Source organism: Neomonachus schauinslandi, chromosome 2 (assembly GCF_002201575.2).
Source record: "Neomonachus schauinslandi chromosome 2, ASM220157v2, whole genome shotgun sequence".
Lineage (NCBI taxonomy): Eukaryota > Metazoa > Chordata > Mammalia > Carnivora > Phocidae > Neomonachus > Neomonachus schauinslandi.
The window spans coordinates 101,207,568-101,228,271 of NC_058404.1; the positions used below are offsets into that span (position 1 = coordinate 101,207,568).

The 20,704-nt window shown below is 34.2% G+C and overlaps 1 protein-coding gene across 1 annotated transcript in view; it reads right to left on the bottom strand.

Annotated features, from left to right (window-relative positions):
• The window catches only part of KIAA1109 (KIAA1109 ortholog), a 205,648-nt gene that overhangs the window by 109,439 nt on the left and 75,505 nt on the right, over positions 1 to 20,704 (bottom strand). Inside the window, exons 24-34 of the mRNA XM_044912884.1 lie at positions 19,714 to 19,833; positions 18,539 to 18,819; positions 13,548 to 13,798; positions 10,646 to 10,904; positions 8,766 to 9,603; positions 5,873 to 5,943; positions 4,549 to 4,722; positions 3,932 to 4,052; positions 2,782 to 2,928; positions 2,259 to 2,386; positions 1,733 to 1,929 (exon numbers count right to left, since the gene is read on the bottom strand). Coding sequence (XP_044768819.1) covers positions 1,733 to 1,929; positions 2,259 to 2,386; positions 2,782 to 2,928; positions 3,932 to 4,052; positions 4,549 to 4,722; positions 5,873 to 5,943; positions 8,766 to 9,603; positions 10,646 to 10,904; positions 13,548 to 13,798; positions 18,539 to 18,819; positions 19,714 to 19,833 — 2,587 coding nt within the window. The remainder of the gene's footprint in view (positions 1 to 1,732; positions 1,930 to 2,258; positions 2,387 to 2,781; positions 2,929 to 3,931; positions 4,053 to 4,548; positions 4,723 to 5,872; positions 5,944 to 8,765; positions 9,604 to 10,645; positions 10,905 to 13,547; positions 13,799 to 18,538; positions 18,820 to 19,713; positions 19,834 to 20,704) is intronic.

Below are 20,704 nucleotides of genomic sequence, written 5' to 3' on the forward strand. Positions count from 1 at the left end.
TCAGTTGGTTAAGCGACTGCCTTCGGCTCAGGTCATGATCCTGGAGTCCCGGGATCGAGTCCCGCATTGGGCTCCCTGCTCGGCAGGGAGCCTGTTTCTCCCTCTGACCCTCCCCCCTCTCATGTGCTCTCTCTCTCTCATTCTCTCTGTCTCAAATAAATAAATAAAATCTTTAAAAAAAAAAAAAAAAAAAAAAAGAAAATCTTCCTGATCACAGAGTAAATATTCACTTAAATTTTTCTATGATTTTCTCATTATTTATTTTTTATATTTGCCTTTAATTCCACGAATTTATTCTGATGTATAAGGTGAGGATTAAACTTAAATTTTTTGATTAAGTAATACACTTGCACAGATCAAAGATCCAAAACGTGTGAAAGAGTATACAATGAAAAGCCTCTGACACCACACCCAGGAATCCACTTCCTCTCCCTATAGGTAACAAATGTCATTACATTATTGAGGATCCTTTCACAGATGAAAGGATTATGAACATATAAGCAAAGACAATTACATTTTTCCCTGCATTTTTATACAATGTTTTGTCTTTGATGACATTTTTCTGCATAGTGTGCTTTTCAAAATTCTATTTAGTTACTTCTTATGCTCTTATGCAAGTGCAAACTGGTTGCCAGTGCAAACTACAGAGCTGAGAAAAGTCTTTTTATATTCAAGCCACTGTATTTTGTACCAGCTTTAGGATGAGAGATCTCAGGTAGCCAAGAAAAGTCTCTTTATTTGGAATCCTCAGGTCAAATGCTTTGCTCTCAAACACAAGGATGGTGAAATAAGCTTTGAGAAAGCCACAACAGTTATACAGACCCAGAATACAGACAAGAATCATGGAACCTTCAAAGCCTACAGAATATAATGAGCAAATTCAAGGTAATCATTTGTTCATTCAGGATTGGTCATCTGTCCCACATGTAGATTTTAGTGTAGCAAATCCTCTCAAATAAGACTAACAAACTCAATGTTTTCTAGATTGAATCTCTGACAATCTGAGATCATTTAAGCTTCTAAAGGTACTGAATTACATCAAAAATATTAAAAGGACGAACCATGAGAGACTATGGACTCTGAAAAACAAACTGAGGGTTCTAGAGGGGAGGGGGGTAGGAGGATGGGTTAGCTTGGTGATGGGTATTAAAGAGGGCACGTCCTGCATGGAGCACTGGGTGTTATATGCAAACAATGAATCATGGAACACTACATCAAAAACTAATGATGTAATGTATGGTGATTAACATAACATAATTAAAAAAAATATTAAAAGGATATGTGACATCTCTAGTTTTCTCTTTCACCTCACCAGGGACTTTAAGAGGCATAGCCAGATCTATCGTTCTAATTGCTATTATATTTTACAGACTTGACCATCTGCTTTTGATATTGCAATTAATTCTTTTTAATGAAGTTGTGCCAACAAAACAATTTTAAAAAGTAAGAAAGACGATAAAGATCATACTCTCTCTTCTATAATGAGCAAGCAGATACCATGAAGAAATAGTGTCTTTAATTTGGGCCATACCACTTACTTTCCTACCAAAGTTTACCTTCCATTCTCATAGAACATGAGTAAATATTTAAATACCATGTGTTCAATATATGCAGAAATACCATTCTCTTATAAAATATTCAAATTATAGCAATATTTGAAAAAAATCATGTCTCCTTTTGCAAAATCCTCTTATATGTGTCAAAGAAAAAAATGTTTGTTGTAGAATCCTACCTGTTGTATCAAGACCCCTAAGTTGCCCATGAACTCGATGAATATTTAACTTGGCTGCAATTTCTTTGCCTTTTTCTGCTCCAGCATTTGATCTGAGAGATCCAGATGACTGAGGCTGCATCTTCGTGGCATGGACATACCTATCAAAATTTGATGTTCTACCAGGTTCTGTATTTGAAGTCTCTTCAACCACACCTCTTTATGGAAAAAGAAAAAAAAAAGTATGATGGTGAATATTTAAATAATATAGTTCAGTAAAAACATTTAGTAAGCAGTTTTTTAAAAAATTCCACTGTTTTAATTAAACCAATATTAATAAATTTTTCAGTGTTTACTGAAAAACAGTATGAGTAAAACAGTACAAACTTTTAAAAAACCTACTTTGTTAATCTATAGTGATATTTGAAATTCCAATACCAATTTTGAGTTTTAACATTAGAATTTTCAGATATGTATTAAAATGGTTATGGCTTGCTTTTACATCCAACAAGAAAATTATGGCTCAAATTAATAAAATCTTTCTTACCTGTTCATACGAACTTGTGTAGCAATTCTGTCAAAACACAATGCTACTAGAGAAACATGAGTCACACTTTTACTAGGAGCTGTACTTGGAGATTCTTCCACTGAGGCTTGTAACAAACATAAGTTTACCTAACACACAAAATGTCATAAATTTCAGATATGAAAAGTGAAATATTATCACTTAAACATAAGATATACAGGAAAATGAAAAACTACTGTTAGGAATGGTATATCTATTTGTGTGTCTGAGAGTAATGAAGATAAAGCTTATAAACAGACTCATAAAGTAATAATTCAATTGTTACTGGAGGGAGGGGAATATTTTAGCAAATACTAGCCAGTATTCCACTTACGTAAACTATTTCTATTATTAATTTTTACATTAGATCATCAAAGAAATAAGATATGTATTTTTGATATTATAATCTATTCTACCACCATTCAGTTTAGTAAATACAAAGGATAAAAACCACCAAAATGTTCTCCTCTTCCAGGAAAATTTTTTAAAAATATTGAATTGTTACCTTTGGTATGCTAACATTAGCCTGAAGACCTTTAATTGTTACATTATCTTGCTTCATTACAAGATTTGTCTGTGCTTGTCCTTGGTTAGTTGTTCCTATGGTAGCATGTTCAGTTTTTGTTCCTCTAACATCTGGTTTGGAAGATAGCTAAAGAAATTAAAGCAGAATTGTTATTTCACAGAACTTTCATAATTTCCACAACACCCACAATAGCAACTTGCTTATTCACTGTGCTCCCTAATGCCCATCTATATGCCAGCTGCCATCCAGTTTAGCTTCGAAAAGCTAGGAAGAATACCAGAAGCTTAGGGGCTGAGAGAAGTGATATAAAATAAAGTGAAACCAGTCTACAGAGAAACAGACAGAAAAAAAGAATGGCAATAAGTATTATTTTAGAATTACTAAAATGAATTTATTTGACAGCGTATTTTGGATCTGATAACTGGCTCCTTGTTGGCTGAGAATATTTTCAAATTTCTTACGATAGTAGTAAGATGTGTGCACCTCTACCCTAACTACCTATAGCACATGAAATGCCAATGTTTTGAATAGTTGGATCATTAAAAATAATCAGCCTCACTTTACCGTGCCTCTGGTCTCTAGCCCAAATATGGCCCAGATAAATTGGAAAGTCAAATGGAGCACCAGGATGTGATTGCTAAGAAACTGGCTCCATAGCTAGAACTACAGCACAAGTAGACTCCCACACACCAGGAGATAAGGACTTGATTCACTGAAGTGAACAAAAGTAATCTAAAAATATTAAGATACAAATGATCTAATCACAGAGAAAAGCCAAAATAATATGCAGCATTGTGTTTTCTTAGAAAATGAATGTACCAGGGAAGAATGCTCATTCACTTAGGACCAAAGTTCTTTAGGAAAGGCTTACAATGAAGCTACTTCCGAAATAAAAGAAAAAATAAAACTACAAATTCAATAAATATTTTATTGCTATTTAATCCATAGTATAGTTTTATATGGTATCTCTTAAGGAGCCAATAACATATAAAGACTATTTAGAAACGTCCATGTATTCCAATTTAAATGGCGATAAAATTTTAATACATTCAATTTTTTTTCAATTCAGATATCATGCATACATGAAGAGTACTCAATTTGCTAAACTCATTGAATAAAAAGTTCTTACATTTTCTGAGAAAGTAGTCTTGCTATTTTGGACAGCCTCCCTGAGGACTTTGGCATGGAGATCATCTACAATTGCCGCTGGATGGCGGGTACTAGCACAATGAACCATTGCTTCAATGTACCTGAGGGAAGAAAAACAGTAAACGAAAAACTTAAATATCACTTAATACTATGGCCTCGTTTATCTAAACTGTTCCATTATGTTCCATTCTAGATTTCATCCATGGTAGTTTTACCTCCCTTGATAGACTATAAGCTCCTTGCAGGACAGAGTAATCTATTATTTCCCCTTTATCCCTTCATTGACTAGAGAGTAGTAAGAATATCAAAAATAATAATTAGTTCCTGGGTGTTTGATCATTTTATGCTTATCAGCCCAAAGCAAAAAATGGAAAATATAATGTAATATAATTATAATATTGCAATATAATTACTTATCCTGAAAAAGTAACAAATGATAACAGACCTTTTAAACATATTTTCATCTTTGTTCAACCAAAATAGCCATCATCAACATCTTCTTCATGAACACATATCACATACACTAATCATATCACATATGCTTAATCGTTTTATAAAATAGTAGTTAAAAATAATGTTTTTCAACAAAATTAATACCTGTCTAAAGCTTCAGCCACCAGGGGAGTCAGAACAACATCAACAGTCCCTTTTACTTCAACTATGGCTGTGGTCCTGGTCTGAGAGACTGGCTGATCCAAGGTCCACTCTTCTGTCAATGTCTCATCATCTGTGTTATCAACGGTTTTCTTTTCCAGAGGAGTATATGGTGTACTATACAATTAATAAGCAAAATACATATTAAAAACACCATGAAAAAGAACAGAAGTTAGAATTTCCTTAAGATGAATGCCACTCAAATATACATTTATTTCAACTAAAATTTTCATGGAATCAGATTAGATATTTTATGTCCCAAATGCCTTGCAGAGACAAGTGAGGTGCAAAAATGCAAACTGATCAAAGATGGTTAATACATCAAGTAAGAAAAAAAAAATGCTGTTATATTTACTTGATGGGGCTTTTCCAAAATATGAAAACTACAATACTGAATTCTTGGTAGTTCCCAATTTCAATATGCCAAGTTATGGCTTGCCCATTATGTCCAACAGAAATGCTAGTGGCTGCTTAGAAATGTTGGCAAAGCCATGACAGACAACAGAGTTGAATTATTTATGGTAATTACTTCATTTTTTAAAAATGTTCCAGGGTGCCTGGGTGGCTCAGTGGGTTAAGCGTCTGCCTTTGGCTCAGGTCATGATCCCAGGATCCTGGGATTGAGCCTCTCATCAGGCTCCCTGCTCAATGGGGAGCCTGCTTCTCACTCTTCCTCTGCCTGCGGACCCCTCTCCTGCTTGTGTGCTCCCGTACTCACTCTCTCTGTCAAATAAATAAACAAAATCTAAAAAAAAAAAATGTTCCAGAACTAATCTTATTTTTCTTTCATTTTCCCAAGGCCCTAGACAATTCCTGCCACATGACGGCCAATGAAATGTTATTTGTAAGAATGAATAAATAAAAATGAGAAGCTGTAAAAAAAAAAAAAAATGAAATAATACTCCATCCAACAACTGCAAAAACACTTTCTTTTCTACTGCTTGTGGAACACTCACCAATACAGACTACAAGCTGGGGTACAAAGCAAGTCTCAACAAATGTAAAGATCAAAATCATAAAGAACATACTATGTGATTACAAAATGAAATGATATCTTTTAAAATTCTCAAATACGTGGAAATTAAGCATTGCATTTCTAAATAAGCCATGGGTCAAAGAATTAAATTAGAAGGGAACATTTTTAAAATAAATAAATAATAAAGTTTATAGTCAAGTAAAGAATGGTTATTTCTCAGGATAAACGCCAAATATCTAATAATCAAGAAAGACTGACTTTGAACTTCAAAAATATGTAACTTTTACTTACTTCGAAGTTGATCCTGAAAGTTGCATTCCTCTGTCTAGTAAAGAATTAGCTGTGAGCCCCTGTTTGATAACCTAAAATAATATAAAACATTACTCACAGTCTAGAATCTTAGTTATTCTCTAATTTTATGCTATCAACTGTTATTTATGAATATCCAGACTACCTTGTTAATATGACTTTGATATGTACAATAAAAATATTTAACAGACAGAGGTGCCTGGATGGTTCAGTTGGTTGAGTGCCCAACTCTTGGTTTCAGCTCAGGTCATGATCTCAGGATCCTGAGATTGAGCCACGCGTAGGGATTCTCTCTCTCTCTCTCTGCCCCTCCACCTGCTCTCTCTCTCTCTAATAAATCTTAACAAAAATACTTAACAAATTGAGAAAAATCAGATAAAATATATAATTGGCAATTTCATTTTCTGATTATTCAGACAAATGACAGGGCAGGGCTATGAGGATTCAACAATAAGGGTAAAAGACTATACAACTAAAGCTTAAAGGTAAGTGCTTCAAATGTCTTTCCTCCCAAATTCCTTACCAAACTGAGCTTTTCTTAAACTAATTTTAGAATCTTCTCCTGGCACAATCAACTTTTAAGTGGGGAAGAATCCCAGAGAAATATTAAATTATAGGAAAAACTAACTTGTATGTCCATAAAAGAAAACAAATAAAATAATGCATTTGATTATTCAAACTAAACTGAACGCTTTTATATGTTAGACAGTTATTCAGATTTAATAGAGAAAAATAACTTTCTTACCACCTATATTCTATTTCAAATTTATCTAAAGATATGAACTCCTTCCTTGACTTATTTAGTTCAGAGATTTGACTGCCTAATCAAAGTAGAAAGATTTATTGAAAATACTAAAATAATTCTAACCTCTTAGGTACAATTCTGTATTGGAAGTACCACTGAGTTTTATACTGGAAAATCCTTATACCAACATACTTTCACATGGAATAAAGAGAACATTTTGAAGTCATAACATGGGCAATTTATATTGGGCAAGAAGTGGCACAACCTTAAAACAAAAACTTTGGGGGTACTGGGTGGCTCAGCTGGTTAAGCGTCTGCCTTTGGCTCCGGTCATGATCTCAGGGTCCTAGGATGGAGCCCTGAGACTGGCTACCTGCTCAGCAGGGAGTCCGCTTGTCCCTCTCTGCCCCTCCCCCTGCTCATGCTCTCTCTGCCTACCTCTCTCTCAAATAAATAAATAAAATCTTAAAAAAAAACAAAAACAAAACTTTGTAACTGTCACTAATGTTTCTTCTTCCTTCAACACATATTGCTCAAATGCATATATATATATATTCCAATTCCATTTATCACATTTCCAGCATTACTTAAGTCCAGTCCTATCACCTCTTGCACAGACTGCTGCCCACAGCTTCCTAAGTGATCCCCCCACTTCTTCTGCTTTATGACAATTCAATTCCACTCAGTAGCCAAAGTACATGAGATCACATTTCCTTAAAGCTCTCACAAGTTTCCTAATGAAATTTCAGTGAAATTGTAACTACTGATACCATGGTCTATAAGTCCTTAATGATCTGGCCCTTGTTTATTTAGGTCTCTAGCCTCAAAATGAGCAGTGTCCCTGCTAACTTATTTATGTGCACTGACTTCTTTCCCACTTTAGAATTTTAGCAAGGCTCCTGCCTGTGCCTAGGTATCCCCATCATCAATTCCTTCTCATACTTTAAGTTTCAGTTTAAATATTACCTCCTCAGATAGACCTCTCATGTCAATACAATATAGGTAGCTCCACCCTCCCCATTATTCTCTATCCCAGCATCTCTGGATTATCTTCATAAGACTCTTCTCAACTTGTAACCATATACTTATCTGTTTTATCTATTAACTGTCTGTCTCCCACACCTAAACTCTAAGTCCTATGTCTGTTTTCCTCATCACTGTATATCAAATGCCTGGCACACAGTAGTATATAATAAATATTTGAATTAAGAATGAATAAAATAACATTTAGACACTTTAAATAAGTGTATATGCTTATGTAAGTATATACCACATAAGATTCCTAAACAGTTATTCAGTTCCTTCCATAAGATTTGACCTCCTTAATTTTGTTTTTTAAAATCATAAAAAATCTCTTATAAATGTATAATTTTATAAAAATAGTTTTCGCATTGGTTATTATCACTAAATTTATTTTGATGTATTTTCAGTTTTCCTTTAAAAAGCTATTTACAGAATTCATTACAGAAATGGACAATAACCAATTCCTGCTAAATTATAAGATCTCAAATGTCAAGTGCATGGAATTGGATTTGCATAGCAGCAGTTATAAATTAAGTAGAAGGAACACCAGCTATTAAAAATAATTTCAAAATTTTATTTTTAAGACACACAAAAATTTGAATTCATAAACTTGATCCTAATCTTAGAGCATAATGTAGACAGAGACTATATGTTAATTAACTAACATTGTGACAATCAAGTCTGAAACTATTCCTCAATTTGAGATGTTTAAATTTATAATACTCGGCGCCTGGATGGCTCAGTCGTTAAGCGTCTGCCTTCAGCTCAGGTCATGATCCCAGGATCCTGGGATCGAGTCCCACATCAGGCTCCCTGCTCTGCGGGAGGCCTGCTTCTCCCTCTCCCACTCCCCCTGCTTGTGTTCCTGCTCTCGCTGTGTCTCTCTCTGTCAAATAAATAAATAAAATCTTTTAAAAAAATAAATAAATACATTTATAATACTCATCAATAACCCTGAGATTTATTGTCACACATGGAAGCCATGACTTCAAAAATTCTTTCTTTTATAGAGGTAGTTAAAATGACTGAGAGAATAATTTTGGAAACATCTTAAAAATTGATTTATCTAAGTAAACCTAACAGTGGAAACTATGATTTGGTTTATACCTTAAAAGTTGGAACAGAAAGCTGTTCAAATGACGATGAACTTTCTTCACTGGTTGGAGTATCGAGATCGAGGGGACGATGCAATGAGGACTTAGAGGTTCTTTTGTTAGTAGGGTGCTTCACTGACCAATTAATTACCTGGAACTGAGTAAGGTAAGTCTGATAACAATTCATCACAGGTTGTTGAGAAGTAATCTGTTCGCTCTCTACTGTTTTCTCAACCTCTACAACATATGGATGTTCTATAACGTCATCTTCTCCACCTAATGCAGAAACAAATGAAGCCTGGGAAGGATGAGTTTTGAATGGCAGAGTTCGGGGATCCTGAATGTTTTCTCCATGGCCAGTAAGTGGTCCCTCCACACTGTGATATATGGAACCCCTACTGTAGTCAATCTGCTGTGTTTGCTTTTTCTTCTTTTTTCTACCTGGATAAGTTCCAGGGCCTTCATCACTGCTAATGGGCTCAAATTCTTCAGCTGCAGAAAAGTAGGCTTCGCTATCAGCCATTGACATGCTGGAATCCATTGACCGATATTGATGAAATGAATTGGAGTCTGCCGATGGTGTGTATGGAAATGAACCAAAACTTCTTCTCTGCTTTGGTGAGTCTAATACATTCTCATCACTTCGGGAGACATCACTACTAAACTGGACTCCAACTGTAACAGGTTGCTTGTCCCCATAAAAAGCAGCAGTAAGGCTCTTGGTACTCCCAAGTCGAGTGGAACATACAGAGGCTTGTCGTTTCAAGGGAGATCTCAAAGGAGATTGACCTACTGACTTTTCCTGAGTATTAGGAGACACAGGGCTGTTTCCTGAAATTTCTGTAGGAATACTAAAATGGACAGCAAGGTTCTTACCATTACTGTACATTGTATAATTTAAGTATAAATAGAAGTACTTATGAAATCTTTATAGTAATCTTAATCATTTATCTTATAAATAAAGGAAAATCTAAAATTTTACAATGAAATATCTATACAAAGTAACAAAACAACACAATATGTGTTCGTACCCCATGTAGTTCCAAAAAAAATTAAGGCAGTTTACAACATAATAAAAACTTAAACCCAAAGTATAATCTTCCATCCATAATTCCTGGACACTAATGCATTTATAACTTTTTTTTTTTTTTTACATTCTTTAAAAGTTTGTCCAACAAAATCTACAAGGGCTTTGGTTAAAGGAGATAGCCCCACTATCACCACCTTCAGCAACTGATGCTAGAGCCATTTACTGAGGCAGAACAAGTTGAGCATGAGAGGCACAAGGTCACTTTTTATGGGCTGAGTTTAAGGTCTCCATGAAACATACAAGTAGAAATATCAAAAAGGTAGCTGGGCCTATAGGGACAAAAGTTTTGGCTAGAGTTTTACATTTAAAAGATGTTGGCTATAGATCATAATTGAAGCCAAACAGTTACTGAGACTGTCTAGGGAAACAGTATAGAGTGAGTGGAGATAAAGGCACAGAACAGAGTCCTGAGTATCCAGAACATCTAACAAATGGCAGGCTGTAAGAGGAAGAAAAAGAAGAAATGGAGGGAAAAAAATGGAGGACATGGAAATAGGGAATAAGAAGGAATAGCCAAGGAGGTTGGAGGAAAATCTAAAATTTTCATATCTGTGGTATGACAAGAAATATTTATTTTCACTACATTTTTCTGTATTTTCCTATTTCTGGAATGAATATATATGTATTAATTTTATAATTAGCAAGACAACAGCAAATGGACATTTAAAAATATGTTCAGGAGGAGAAAAGAATTTTCTATAGTGGGTTAGTTGAGAGGGAAAAATTTTTCTTGCCAAAATTTTAAGTAATTATAATCTTATTATAATTTCTAATCTATTTTCTAAATGTAATTGAATACTGACCTTACTTGACCATCATCTCTTTTTGCACTATGCAAGAATTCTTTTTGAACCAAATGGTCATCAGCAACAGAAGAGGGACTTTCCTTTTCTCCGGCCAATAAAGGCTGTGCAGCACTAGAACTACTATTCTCTTCTGAGGAAGAGGATGAGCTATGAGATCGTAATGGTACTTGAAGACTAAGGTGCTGAGTTTTTCTTTCTACTTCTATTCCCACTGATTTGTTTTCCCATTCTTTCCTCTTCACGCCATTCACATTACCTGAATAAACAAACAAAAAAGTAGGTTACATGAACATAATTTCAAAAGCAATTTATGAAAAATAAGAGTACTTAATCCAATTCCCTATTTTTATGAATATAATCATTTTTTAAAAGCACAAATATCCAATTTCACAGAGCAATATGCTAAACACTATAGAAAGATATCTACATTAAATATGGGTCCAGAGTCCATAGACAGTGAATTTTTTCTTATTTTTTTAAACTTTATTTGAAAATTTTCAAACTTACAGAAAACTTTAAAGAATAATACCAAGCCACCATATTATCTTTTACTCGGAATTACCTATTTTAAACATTTTGCCACATTTGCTCTAATATATATAATATATACATAAGACTTTTTGAATTAAGGGCAATTTGCAGACATAGTGACCTTTTATCCTAGATAGTTAAGTGTTTATTTCTTAAGAATAATATGTAATAACTATATAATTATTAACTTGGTATATTTAGTATTCATACAATACTGTTATCTAATCTACCATGTGCTTTCCAATTTTCTCAATTGACTCAATAATCTCCTTTAAAGCACCTCTGCCCCTTCCAGTACAAGATTCAATCTAGGATCATATATTATTGCATTCAGTTGTCATGTATTCTTTAATGTGGAACATTTCCTCAGCCTTTTATAAGACATGTTATGTAAATTGGGGGTGGGGGGGGGATGAAAGGAGAGTTCTAAATTGCTTAGATTAAAAAACAAAACAAACAAACAAACAAAAACTCCTGCCCAGTTTCTATTCTCCTCCAGCCATCCCTGTGGTACCCAAGAAAGAAGAACCCGTTAGTAGGAGAAAACACCTCTCTGAGCAGAATACAGTTCTAGATGGAATTTAAGGGGTAAGAAGACTGAAGAACTTACAATATAAGTAATATTATTCATTTCTACTACCACAAATGGAAAAATCAGAATAAATGTCAGAAGAAAAATGGGTTTCATTCACTTCTAAATGGTAGGAAACTAGTGGTCACTGACCTTCCAAGGAAATCCTGCATTCTACCATGTGCCCTCTAGATTGTATCCTAACACTGCTTATCTATACTTGGCTCCTAGAAACTTCAACAATCAGAAGTCAGATACTTACATAGGGGTTCATTCTATAGTAAAATCACAGTGATTTGGGAATTATAGCTCACTCCTGAAAGAATCAATAGGAGATACAATCTCTATTATACATTATAAGACTTATAATGAGCTCTGCTTTGTTCAGTTAGAGAATTTGCTCTCTTCCCTCTTTTATACCATGTGTAAATTCCCTGTAGATTTTCTTCCTTCCCTTTGTGATGGTTAAACTTTGATCTGCAGATCAGAAAATCAAGCAGTGTTTATAATTAATGCCAGCTGTAGTATGGTAGAAAGAACACTGAAGTGGCTTTGATGGCCCTGATTCTAGTTTCTGCTTAGCCATTTGATTTTGTGCAACTCCCTCTCAGTGATGAGCCTCACTTTCTTCACTATAAACAAGGAAAATACAGAACTCACATGGTAGCTTGAAGATTAAGCGAGAAAATACCTGTGAAAACCTTTAAAAACAAACATTATTCAAATATAAGAAAGTAATATTGTAAGAAAAATGATAATATTTAGCATCTTCCCTATCCTTTAAATGTCAAGAACTTTTGATGTTTGCAGATTTTATAGGATAATCTGCTCTTATTCTAGGCAAAACTGCTGAAGTTAAACAACCTTAAATAAGATGTACATACTTATGTATTAATATTTAGTGAAAAATCATTAAAGCAAGAGCTTGGTATATGTAGTTCAGCTCTTTCTTCTAAGAGCTCCTTATACATGGGAAATCAATGAACTTTTAAAGTTGAAACTTCTTTTCTCCCTTTTTGTCTACTGACAAAAGGCAGTGCTGTTAAGGTTTTTGAATAGGTCAAGGGAAAAAGGTTAATATAAAATATAAAATACCAAGATTTTTCCACATTTCACTTCTTGACAGCATGACAACTTAAGCAGTAAATACTGCACTTAACTGTAGGAACATACAACTAAAAAACCCAAAGGAACATCCACTTCTGAAGTCTCCAGAGAAAAGATGCTAGATAAATCTAAATCTAGTATACTTAAAGCCACCATTTACTGCTCATATCACACACTTGTGTATTTGCAAAGTAATCCTACAGGGTCTAAGGCCACATTTCTCTTCTTGACATGTTCAATTTTAGTGATAAAAAGAATATCTTGCAAAATAGTTGGTAATATGAGGGCCAACAGTATAAATATTACTACTGATAAGCTTTCCTATAAAAGTAAACTGGTAAAACAACTGTTACCTTGAAGCACAGCTATTCTTAAGTAAATCTCTGGAAGCTGAGGTCTAGGAAAATGATATATAAGGAAATACTCAGAATAAGCTTGTCTAGGAAAATCACCAATGTCAACAATAGATCTGAAGGGTAGACCTACTTTTGCCTTGTGTAACTGTAAAAAACTCACTAGTCTTCTCTGGCTTTAGTTAAATCACCTGCAAAACAAAGGAAGATTATACTGAATTCTACCTATAAGACCACTCAAAGAATTGAGTTGAACAAAGTAACACTGAACTTCTCTCAGAATGGCATATGGATAAAGATAAAAAAGATTAGCACAAGTAACAAAATAACACATTACCATCTACAATTTTGGGAATTTCTTTAGTAATAATCCATTCTCCAGGCTGTAGCAGAGACTGTCCATAATACATATCAGACTCTGCACTCGTGCTTGAAAATGCAGAACTACTGGAAGGTGTCAACTCTTCAAGTTTGAAGAAATCTAGGCCAGTTACTGTGCCACCAAAGAATCTGCAGCCACCGAGACAACCACACTTGTTCCTACACCTCTTATTCTTCAGGGTATCATCCGGCCACAAAAACCACAACCTAAACAGAACCCAAGACAAAACAAACAAAAGCAACAACATAACAAAAACTCATTAGGAATAAACTTTTTGGCATATAATTAAAATTAACTGTTAATATTTTTAAAAGACAAGGTAAACATAAACACAAAAGCTTATTTTACTGTGGAGTGTCTAACCATTTTGTCTTTCTTAAAAAAAAATAGTCTCACCACGGTGAGATGAAGTAAGTAGGAACAGAAAGAGAGATATAGCATACCTAAAAAAAAAGAACTAAAAGAAGCAAATATAAAGATCAGACATTTAAGTTCAATTTAAAAACAGTAGTAAATATTCTCAAAAGGACTAAAAATTTTAAACATTAATGTAAAAAATGGACAAAACTATTGGTACAGATTATACCAAATACATAATTTATCACCGTTAGCATTTCAGAGCCTATCTCACATGGCAAATACACCAAAATACTCTAAATGTAGGGCAAATAAGAAATTTATTTCTCAATAAAACCAAAATAATGCATTCTTTATTAGAGGAAAAAACAAATAATTTTGGAATAAGGACTCTGAACAAACTATTAAGAATTAGGACAATGGGAGAAAATGTGTGTAAAATTTTGTGGGTTCTGTGAATGATCCACACAAAAGCCCGTCTGTGTATTAACTCTCCTACTTTCTTAAAAAAAATATTATATAATACAAATATGAGTGCTATATCTTTATTCCTCTTTTTTAACTTTAAGTAATAAAATCACCTCATATTAACAGTCTTTCTAAGTATTTTTACGTGCATTATCTCACTGGATCCTCAGGGCCCTCAAGGAAGACAGAATAGGTATTATCATTTTCATTTTACATTCACTCATTTATATTTCTTGAACATATTTATACGTGCCTAGTATTGTGCTAGGTGAAACTGACAGACACAGTCTTATCCATAAGAAGTACAGAGGCAAAGGCAAGCCACAAACAAAATATCTAATCATAAATTATACTGAGTGCTATGAGGTAAAAACAAAACAAAACAAAACAAAACCACAAGGTTTTGTGACAAGGAAAACAGAAGGAATCTTTCAAAAAGTAATATTTGAGATGTGAAAGACGAGATGAAATATATCAAGATAGAAGTGAAACATCAGTCTAGAGGACAGAAGGAAAAACATGTGAGAAAGCCTTAGGATTAGGGAGAATCTGACATATTACTTTAGTTAAACATTATCAAATTCAAATCACTTCTCTGTTTTAAAGCATTAAGATTCAGTCACTCAGCAAACTATTGTAAGCGCTAACAAAATAAAAGACTTTACATATTCCACACACTTTTTTAGCTCATTTGTGTAGCATAAAGCTTAGTAAAATGCATGGGTTTGCATTCATCTAGACATGGGTTCAAATTCCAGCTGTACCACTTAGTAACTCTAGGACCTTGGTCAAATTAGTTAACATTTCTGAGCTTCAGTTTCCTTAGCTGTAAAATTGTGGTCTGATATACCTAATAAGACTGTTTTGAAGATTAAATGTAAAGCACCTGATATAAAATCTGGAATATAGATGTTGCATAACAAATGTAAGCTCCCCTTCCCTACCTTTATTACAATCCAATGCACTAGTTCTCAAACTTTAGCTTGCATTAGAATCACCTGGAGGGCTTATTATACTATGGAGAGCAGGGCTGCACCCCCAGAGTTTCTGACTGAGGTCTAGTAAGACCTGATTATGTAAATTTCTAACAAGTTCCAAGGAGACACTGGTGGTGGTGGTTTGGGAACCATACTTTTCAAAAACACTAAAGAAACTAATGACCTGTGTGTCCAGTAACTTTTCCAGTTATATCAAAAAAGAATACATGTAGGCTCTAAAACTCCTGGGAAACAAATATGCACAAAGGCAGCCAAAGCTGAAGGTCAATGAGTTATGTTGGGAGGGCAATTCCCAATATGCCCTAAACATCCCTACCTGTTCTTGTAGGTATGCCAAGATTGCAAAGCCCTGACCAGGGCTTGGGATTGTACTGGCAGTAAACAACCTAAAGAGATGAGGTAATATCTCACCCTGGAAAAGAGTAGGTTTGCTTCCACTTATTATAAAAGTGATAGAACCCTTAAGTTCAATATTCCTCTTCTATAATGTATCCCACTGTGTGTAGATATCCATCACGGACTTTTTTGTGTCACCACCAAAAGATTCATGAATAGGGGTACCAGATGTATCAAATAAAAATAAGTTTGTCCTATGCAATGTATGGGACAATATGACACACCTATATTAAAAAGTTATTTGCTGTTTATCTGAAATTCAAATTTAACTAGGCATCCTATATTTCATCTGGCAACCCTACTTGGAGGGCACAGGGAACCCATAAAAACACATATGACTCCGGTTCATGCTTTTGTTGTAATAAAGTCCTTTGTCCCTGACCAGGAGTCTTGTGTCTTCTGGCAGCATCCATGAAACTGTGGCAGGCTAACTTGTTAGCTTGCAAGTAGGATAAAATCCCACTCTTCACAATTTTTAACCAAACAGAGCACTGAAACCAATCTAAATAGTTGGATTTACTTGAACACCTGGAACCTGAATCACGTGGTGCCATTTCCTTTGCTTCATTAGCACCTTGTTCTACCATCTGACCTAATTAGACCCAGGCACTTTGTTCATAGTAACTGGCTTCCTGAGCAATAATTAACAAAGAAACCAAAGTTTTTTTAAAACATTATTTCCCACACGTGAGCTTCCATACTCAGGTTTACAAGATGTCAGGATCTTAAAGTAACTTAAAAGATTAATGTAATCTCAGTAAAAAACTCAGGATTTTTTAAAACAAGAATAACACTTCTTTTAGGAAATTAACAGATGAAAATACCTAAACGTTTGTGATGAAATGGAAAAATAAATGTGTATTAGGTATAAATTTTTACCCCTGTATTTGAATACATATTTGCAAAAAAAAAATCTATTTACACCCTTGGCTGGATGAATACAAACACACCATTCAAAATCCAGATACAGGGGCACCTGGGTGGCTCACTTGGTTAAGCATCCAACTCTTGATTTAAGCTTAGGGTATGAGATCGAGCCCCCCATCAGGCTCTGTGCTGAGCATGGAGCCTGCTTAAGATTCTCTCTCTGCTCCTGCCCTCCCCCCCCAAACATGTGCACCCATGTACACGCTCTCTCGTTCTCTATCTCTCTAAAAAAAAACCCCAAAACGAACAAAAAACCCAGAGTTTTATATGTTAACAACCAAAAAAAGAATAGAAAAAAATAAGAAAATACAGGTGCCATGTGATTACTAGCAAAAGAAATATTTTCTCAAATTAGTATGAGAAATTACAAAGATTACAAACAGACATATTTGAATGCACAAAAATCAAAGTCTGTACATAAGACTAAAAAAATTTAAAAATGAAACAAATTGCAAAATATTAGCAACAGGGACTATTGAAAGGAGATAATCTATAAAGAGCTCTTAAAAATTGGTAAGAAATACACCAATATGCCAATAAATATACATAGAATAGTAATATGCAATTCACAAATAAGGAAATAAAAACCACCAGTAAATACATGAAAAAAGTATTAATCTTAGAAATAAAGAAATGCAAAATAAAACAGAAATATCATTTCAGTTATCATATAACACATAAAGGATAGCAAAGATGCAGTGAGACACAGATTCTCCTAAAAAGCCACTGGGAATATAAAGTGAAATAATCTTTCTGGGAATTTGGGAATGCATATCAAAAGGCCCAGTTTTTAGCACAGTCACACCCCCCTTCTAAGGAAACTATTTAAAGGGAATTTAAAGAACATGTGGGAAAAGATTTTATGTGCAAAAAAATGTTCCTCTTACTATTATTTATAATGAAAAATTCAGAAACACTTACCTATGTATTTAATAAATAAGGGCAATGGCTAAATAAAGTACAATATATCTTTTTGATGGTGTTCTATCATTTGTTTGAAAGGAAATTTATAAAATTTTCGGTCATATGGGCAGATGCTTAGGATAGAAGTTCAACACAAACATGCAGAATTTATAAATATAGGATGATTTCAAGTATAAGAAAGATACATTAAAAATATGGGGAAGAAATATGACAAATTCAGTGTGGTAAGGTTATGGCAGTTACTTTCCTTTATTTCATAACAGTTTTCTCAATTTTTAAAATAAGCTCATTTAACTTTATAATGAGGGAGATGGGGATGGAAAAAAGTTATACTGGCATTTTAAATGGACATGATTTAGTAAGAGGCTCTGGCTACTTTTTAAATGGCAGATACAATTATTTCTTAATGACTGTTTCTTGAGGATTATATTCCCTTAGTCTCCCTTGCAGTCATGAGAGCTCACAAAAGGAAGAGTTTTGTAGAGTACAAGGTGATAGCAATGATGTTTTCTAGAAATGATGAAATCAAAGTGGAAGGCTGTGGTGAGAGAGAAAGGGGAGTAGTGCTGTATAAAACGTTATTTGGGAACTAGTAATTTAAACTCATTTCACTGCTAATACACATAGTATGGGCTTGGAAACACGATAAAAAACAGTGTTATTTCCATCAACCATACCATTACCAGAGATGAGATATACAATATATTTACTTAAATATCAGGTTCTTATACCTCCACTGAGGTGTACCCAGCACAATCATATTTAGCCTTTATGTAAAATGTTCCTATTCCATTCCTAACAGTAGAATTTCCTCTATAATTATAAGGTAATTTTCGTCTGAACTTGGGACCATTAACTTCCTTAAATTTCACTTACCTCTTAGTTCTGGCATCATGAGTTTCTAAGAAATGTCTCTGAGCCTCATGTTTAGAATGATGATCAGCAGCTAATGCAATATCAACAGTAATGAGTCCTAAATTGGCTGACCCCGCTTCAAGCCAATAGGCCCTCCGTAGTACTGCAGGCTGAAGTCCAACTCTGGAATTATTTAATTGTTCAATGTACTGTCTCACTTGAAAATCCTGAATTGCAGCACTTATTCCTTCCCCAACCGACTGATTGTGGAGATTACAGTTTGCAACTCGAATTGCACCCATCTAAATTGCATGAAGAAAATGAAATAAAACTGTAGTTTCTGTATTCTTAAGCAACTTAGAATAAACTACAGAATAGTTATTTATTTCCAAATTGCATGAAAGAAGGAAAAAGAGAAAAAAGGGAAATAGAAAAGATAAATGCAACAGAATAAAAGTAGACATTCAGTTAATAAAAAAGAGGATAAAAGGAAAAGAACATAAGTCGAAAGGAAAACAAGAGAAGGAAGAAAGAAATGTTGGTAGTAAGTAATAAAATCACAGACTTTTAACAAGGTTTAATTTTAAGCAGTAACCCACAAAGCAGAGGTGGCAAACAAATGTTTTCAGGAGCCAGGCAGGATATAAATGTACAAAACCTAAAGGCATTCAAAATCAAATCTTTCAAAAACACTACCAATTTAATCCCTGCCATAAAAGCAACCTCCAAGTTTATATCCCTGCCATAAAGCAAAGTTATGATAATTCAGTTAGAGTAAAATAGTAGTGAAGAAACAGACTGGAAGAGAACATGGACGAGCCAAAAACAGAAAGCTATCTCCTGGAATTGTGTAGTGTTTTGTGAGATGGGAAATTATAAATGTGTGTTCTACCTCAAGAAATGGAGGTTTGGGGGCGCCTGGGTGGCTCAGTAAGTTAAGCGACTGACTCTTGATTTCAGCTCAGGTCATATATCAGGGTTGTGAAATAGAGCCAAATGTCTGGCTCCACGCTCAGTGGGGAGTCTGCTTCTCTCTTGTTCTCCCTCTCTCCTCTCCGCCACCCCCGCTCATGCTCTCTCTCTCTCTCTCTAAAATAAATAAATAAATCTTAAAAAAAAAAAGAAAAAGAAATGGAAGTTTGGTTTGGTAGAATGGAAAAAGAACTACACTGGCCAAGAAATAGACAAAAGTGTACCTTTAGATTTGTAGCACAGCCATGCTCCACAATATAAATATCTGCTCCATCTACTGCTAAACGAGTCATAGTATATTTCAAATCATCTGAAGTTGGACAAGGCCCAGGAATACAACTCAACTAAAAAGAAAAATAATTGAATATTTAATCCTCACTATCAATTCACCATTTTGATACTTACATCTGCTTATTTAAATAAAATTTTGGTTACATGTGTATTTTAAAAAATTAGTCAATTAAATTTCATTTTTTATAATGATAAATGAAATTATCAGTAATTAAAGTCTTACTAATTAGAAACTAATCATAAGTATGTACATTTTCATTCAAAAGGGGAAAAAAGCAAGTCTAAATTGACAGAATGTATAACTTGTTATTGAAACTCACAAAGAACAAAGTAAAATGATAAGTAAAGAGTGTCACAGGATTATAAGAACTATACAGGAGTTTAAAGTTGTAAGATTTTCTTATGAGTACTCTATACTACACAAACACACAACTTGTTTTTACAAATATATCAACTGTAAATTTCATTATGATACCTAAGGACAATTGACACAAATTTAATACTATTTTATTCCTGAAAGAGATTTGGTCATGGTTAGGTTGGAAGAAAACATACACTTCACCTACTCTGATGAACTTCTTGGGGAAATGGCAGCCCTGGAATAAATTATTGACTCAATAGCATGCAAATGTTCATTAGTGGCAGAGCCAGAGTAGAACACAGGTGTCTTGCATTATACTCAGTGTTCTATAATAATAAGGCATACCTTGGAGATATTGCGGGTTCCATTCCAGACCACCGCAATAAAGCAAATATCACAATAAAGCAAGTCAAATGAATTTTTTGTGGCTAAAATCAAAAACACAAGAAATAAGAAGTGTTGGTGAGGATGTGGAAAAAAAGGAACCCTTGTGTACTGTTGATGGGAATGCAAACTGGTGCAGCCACTGCGGAAGACAGTATGGAGATTGCTGAAAAAAATTA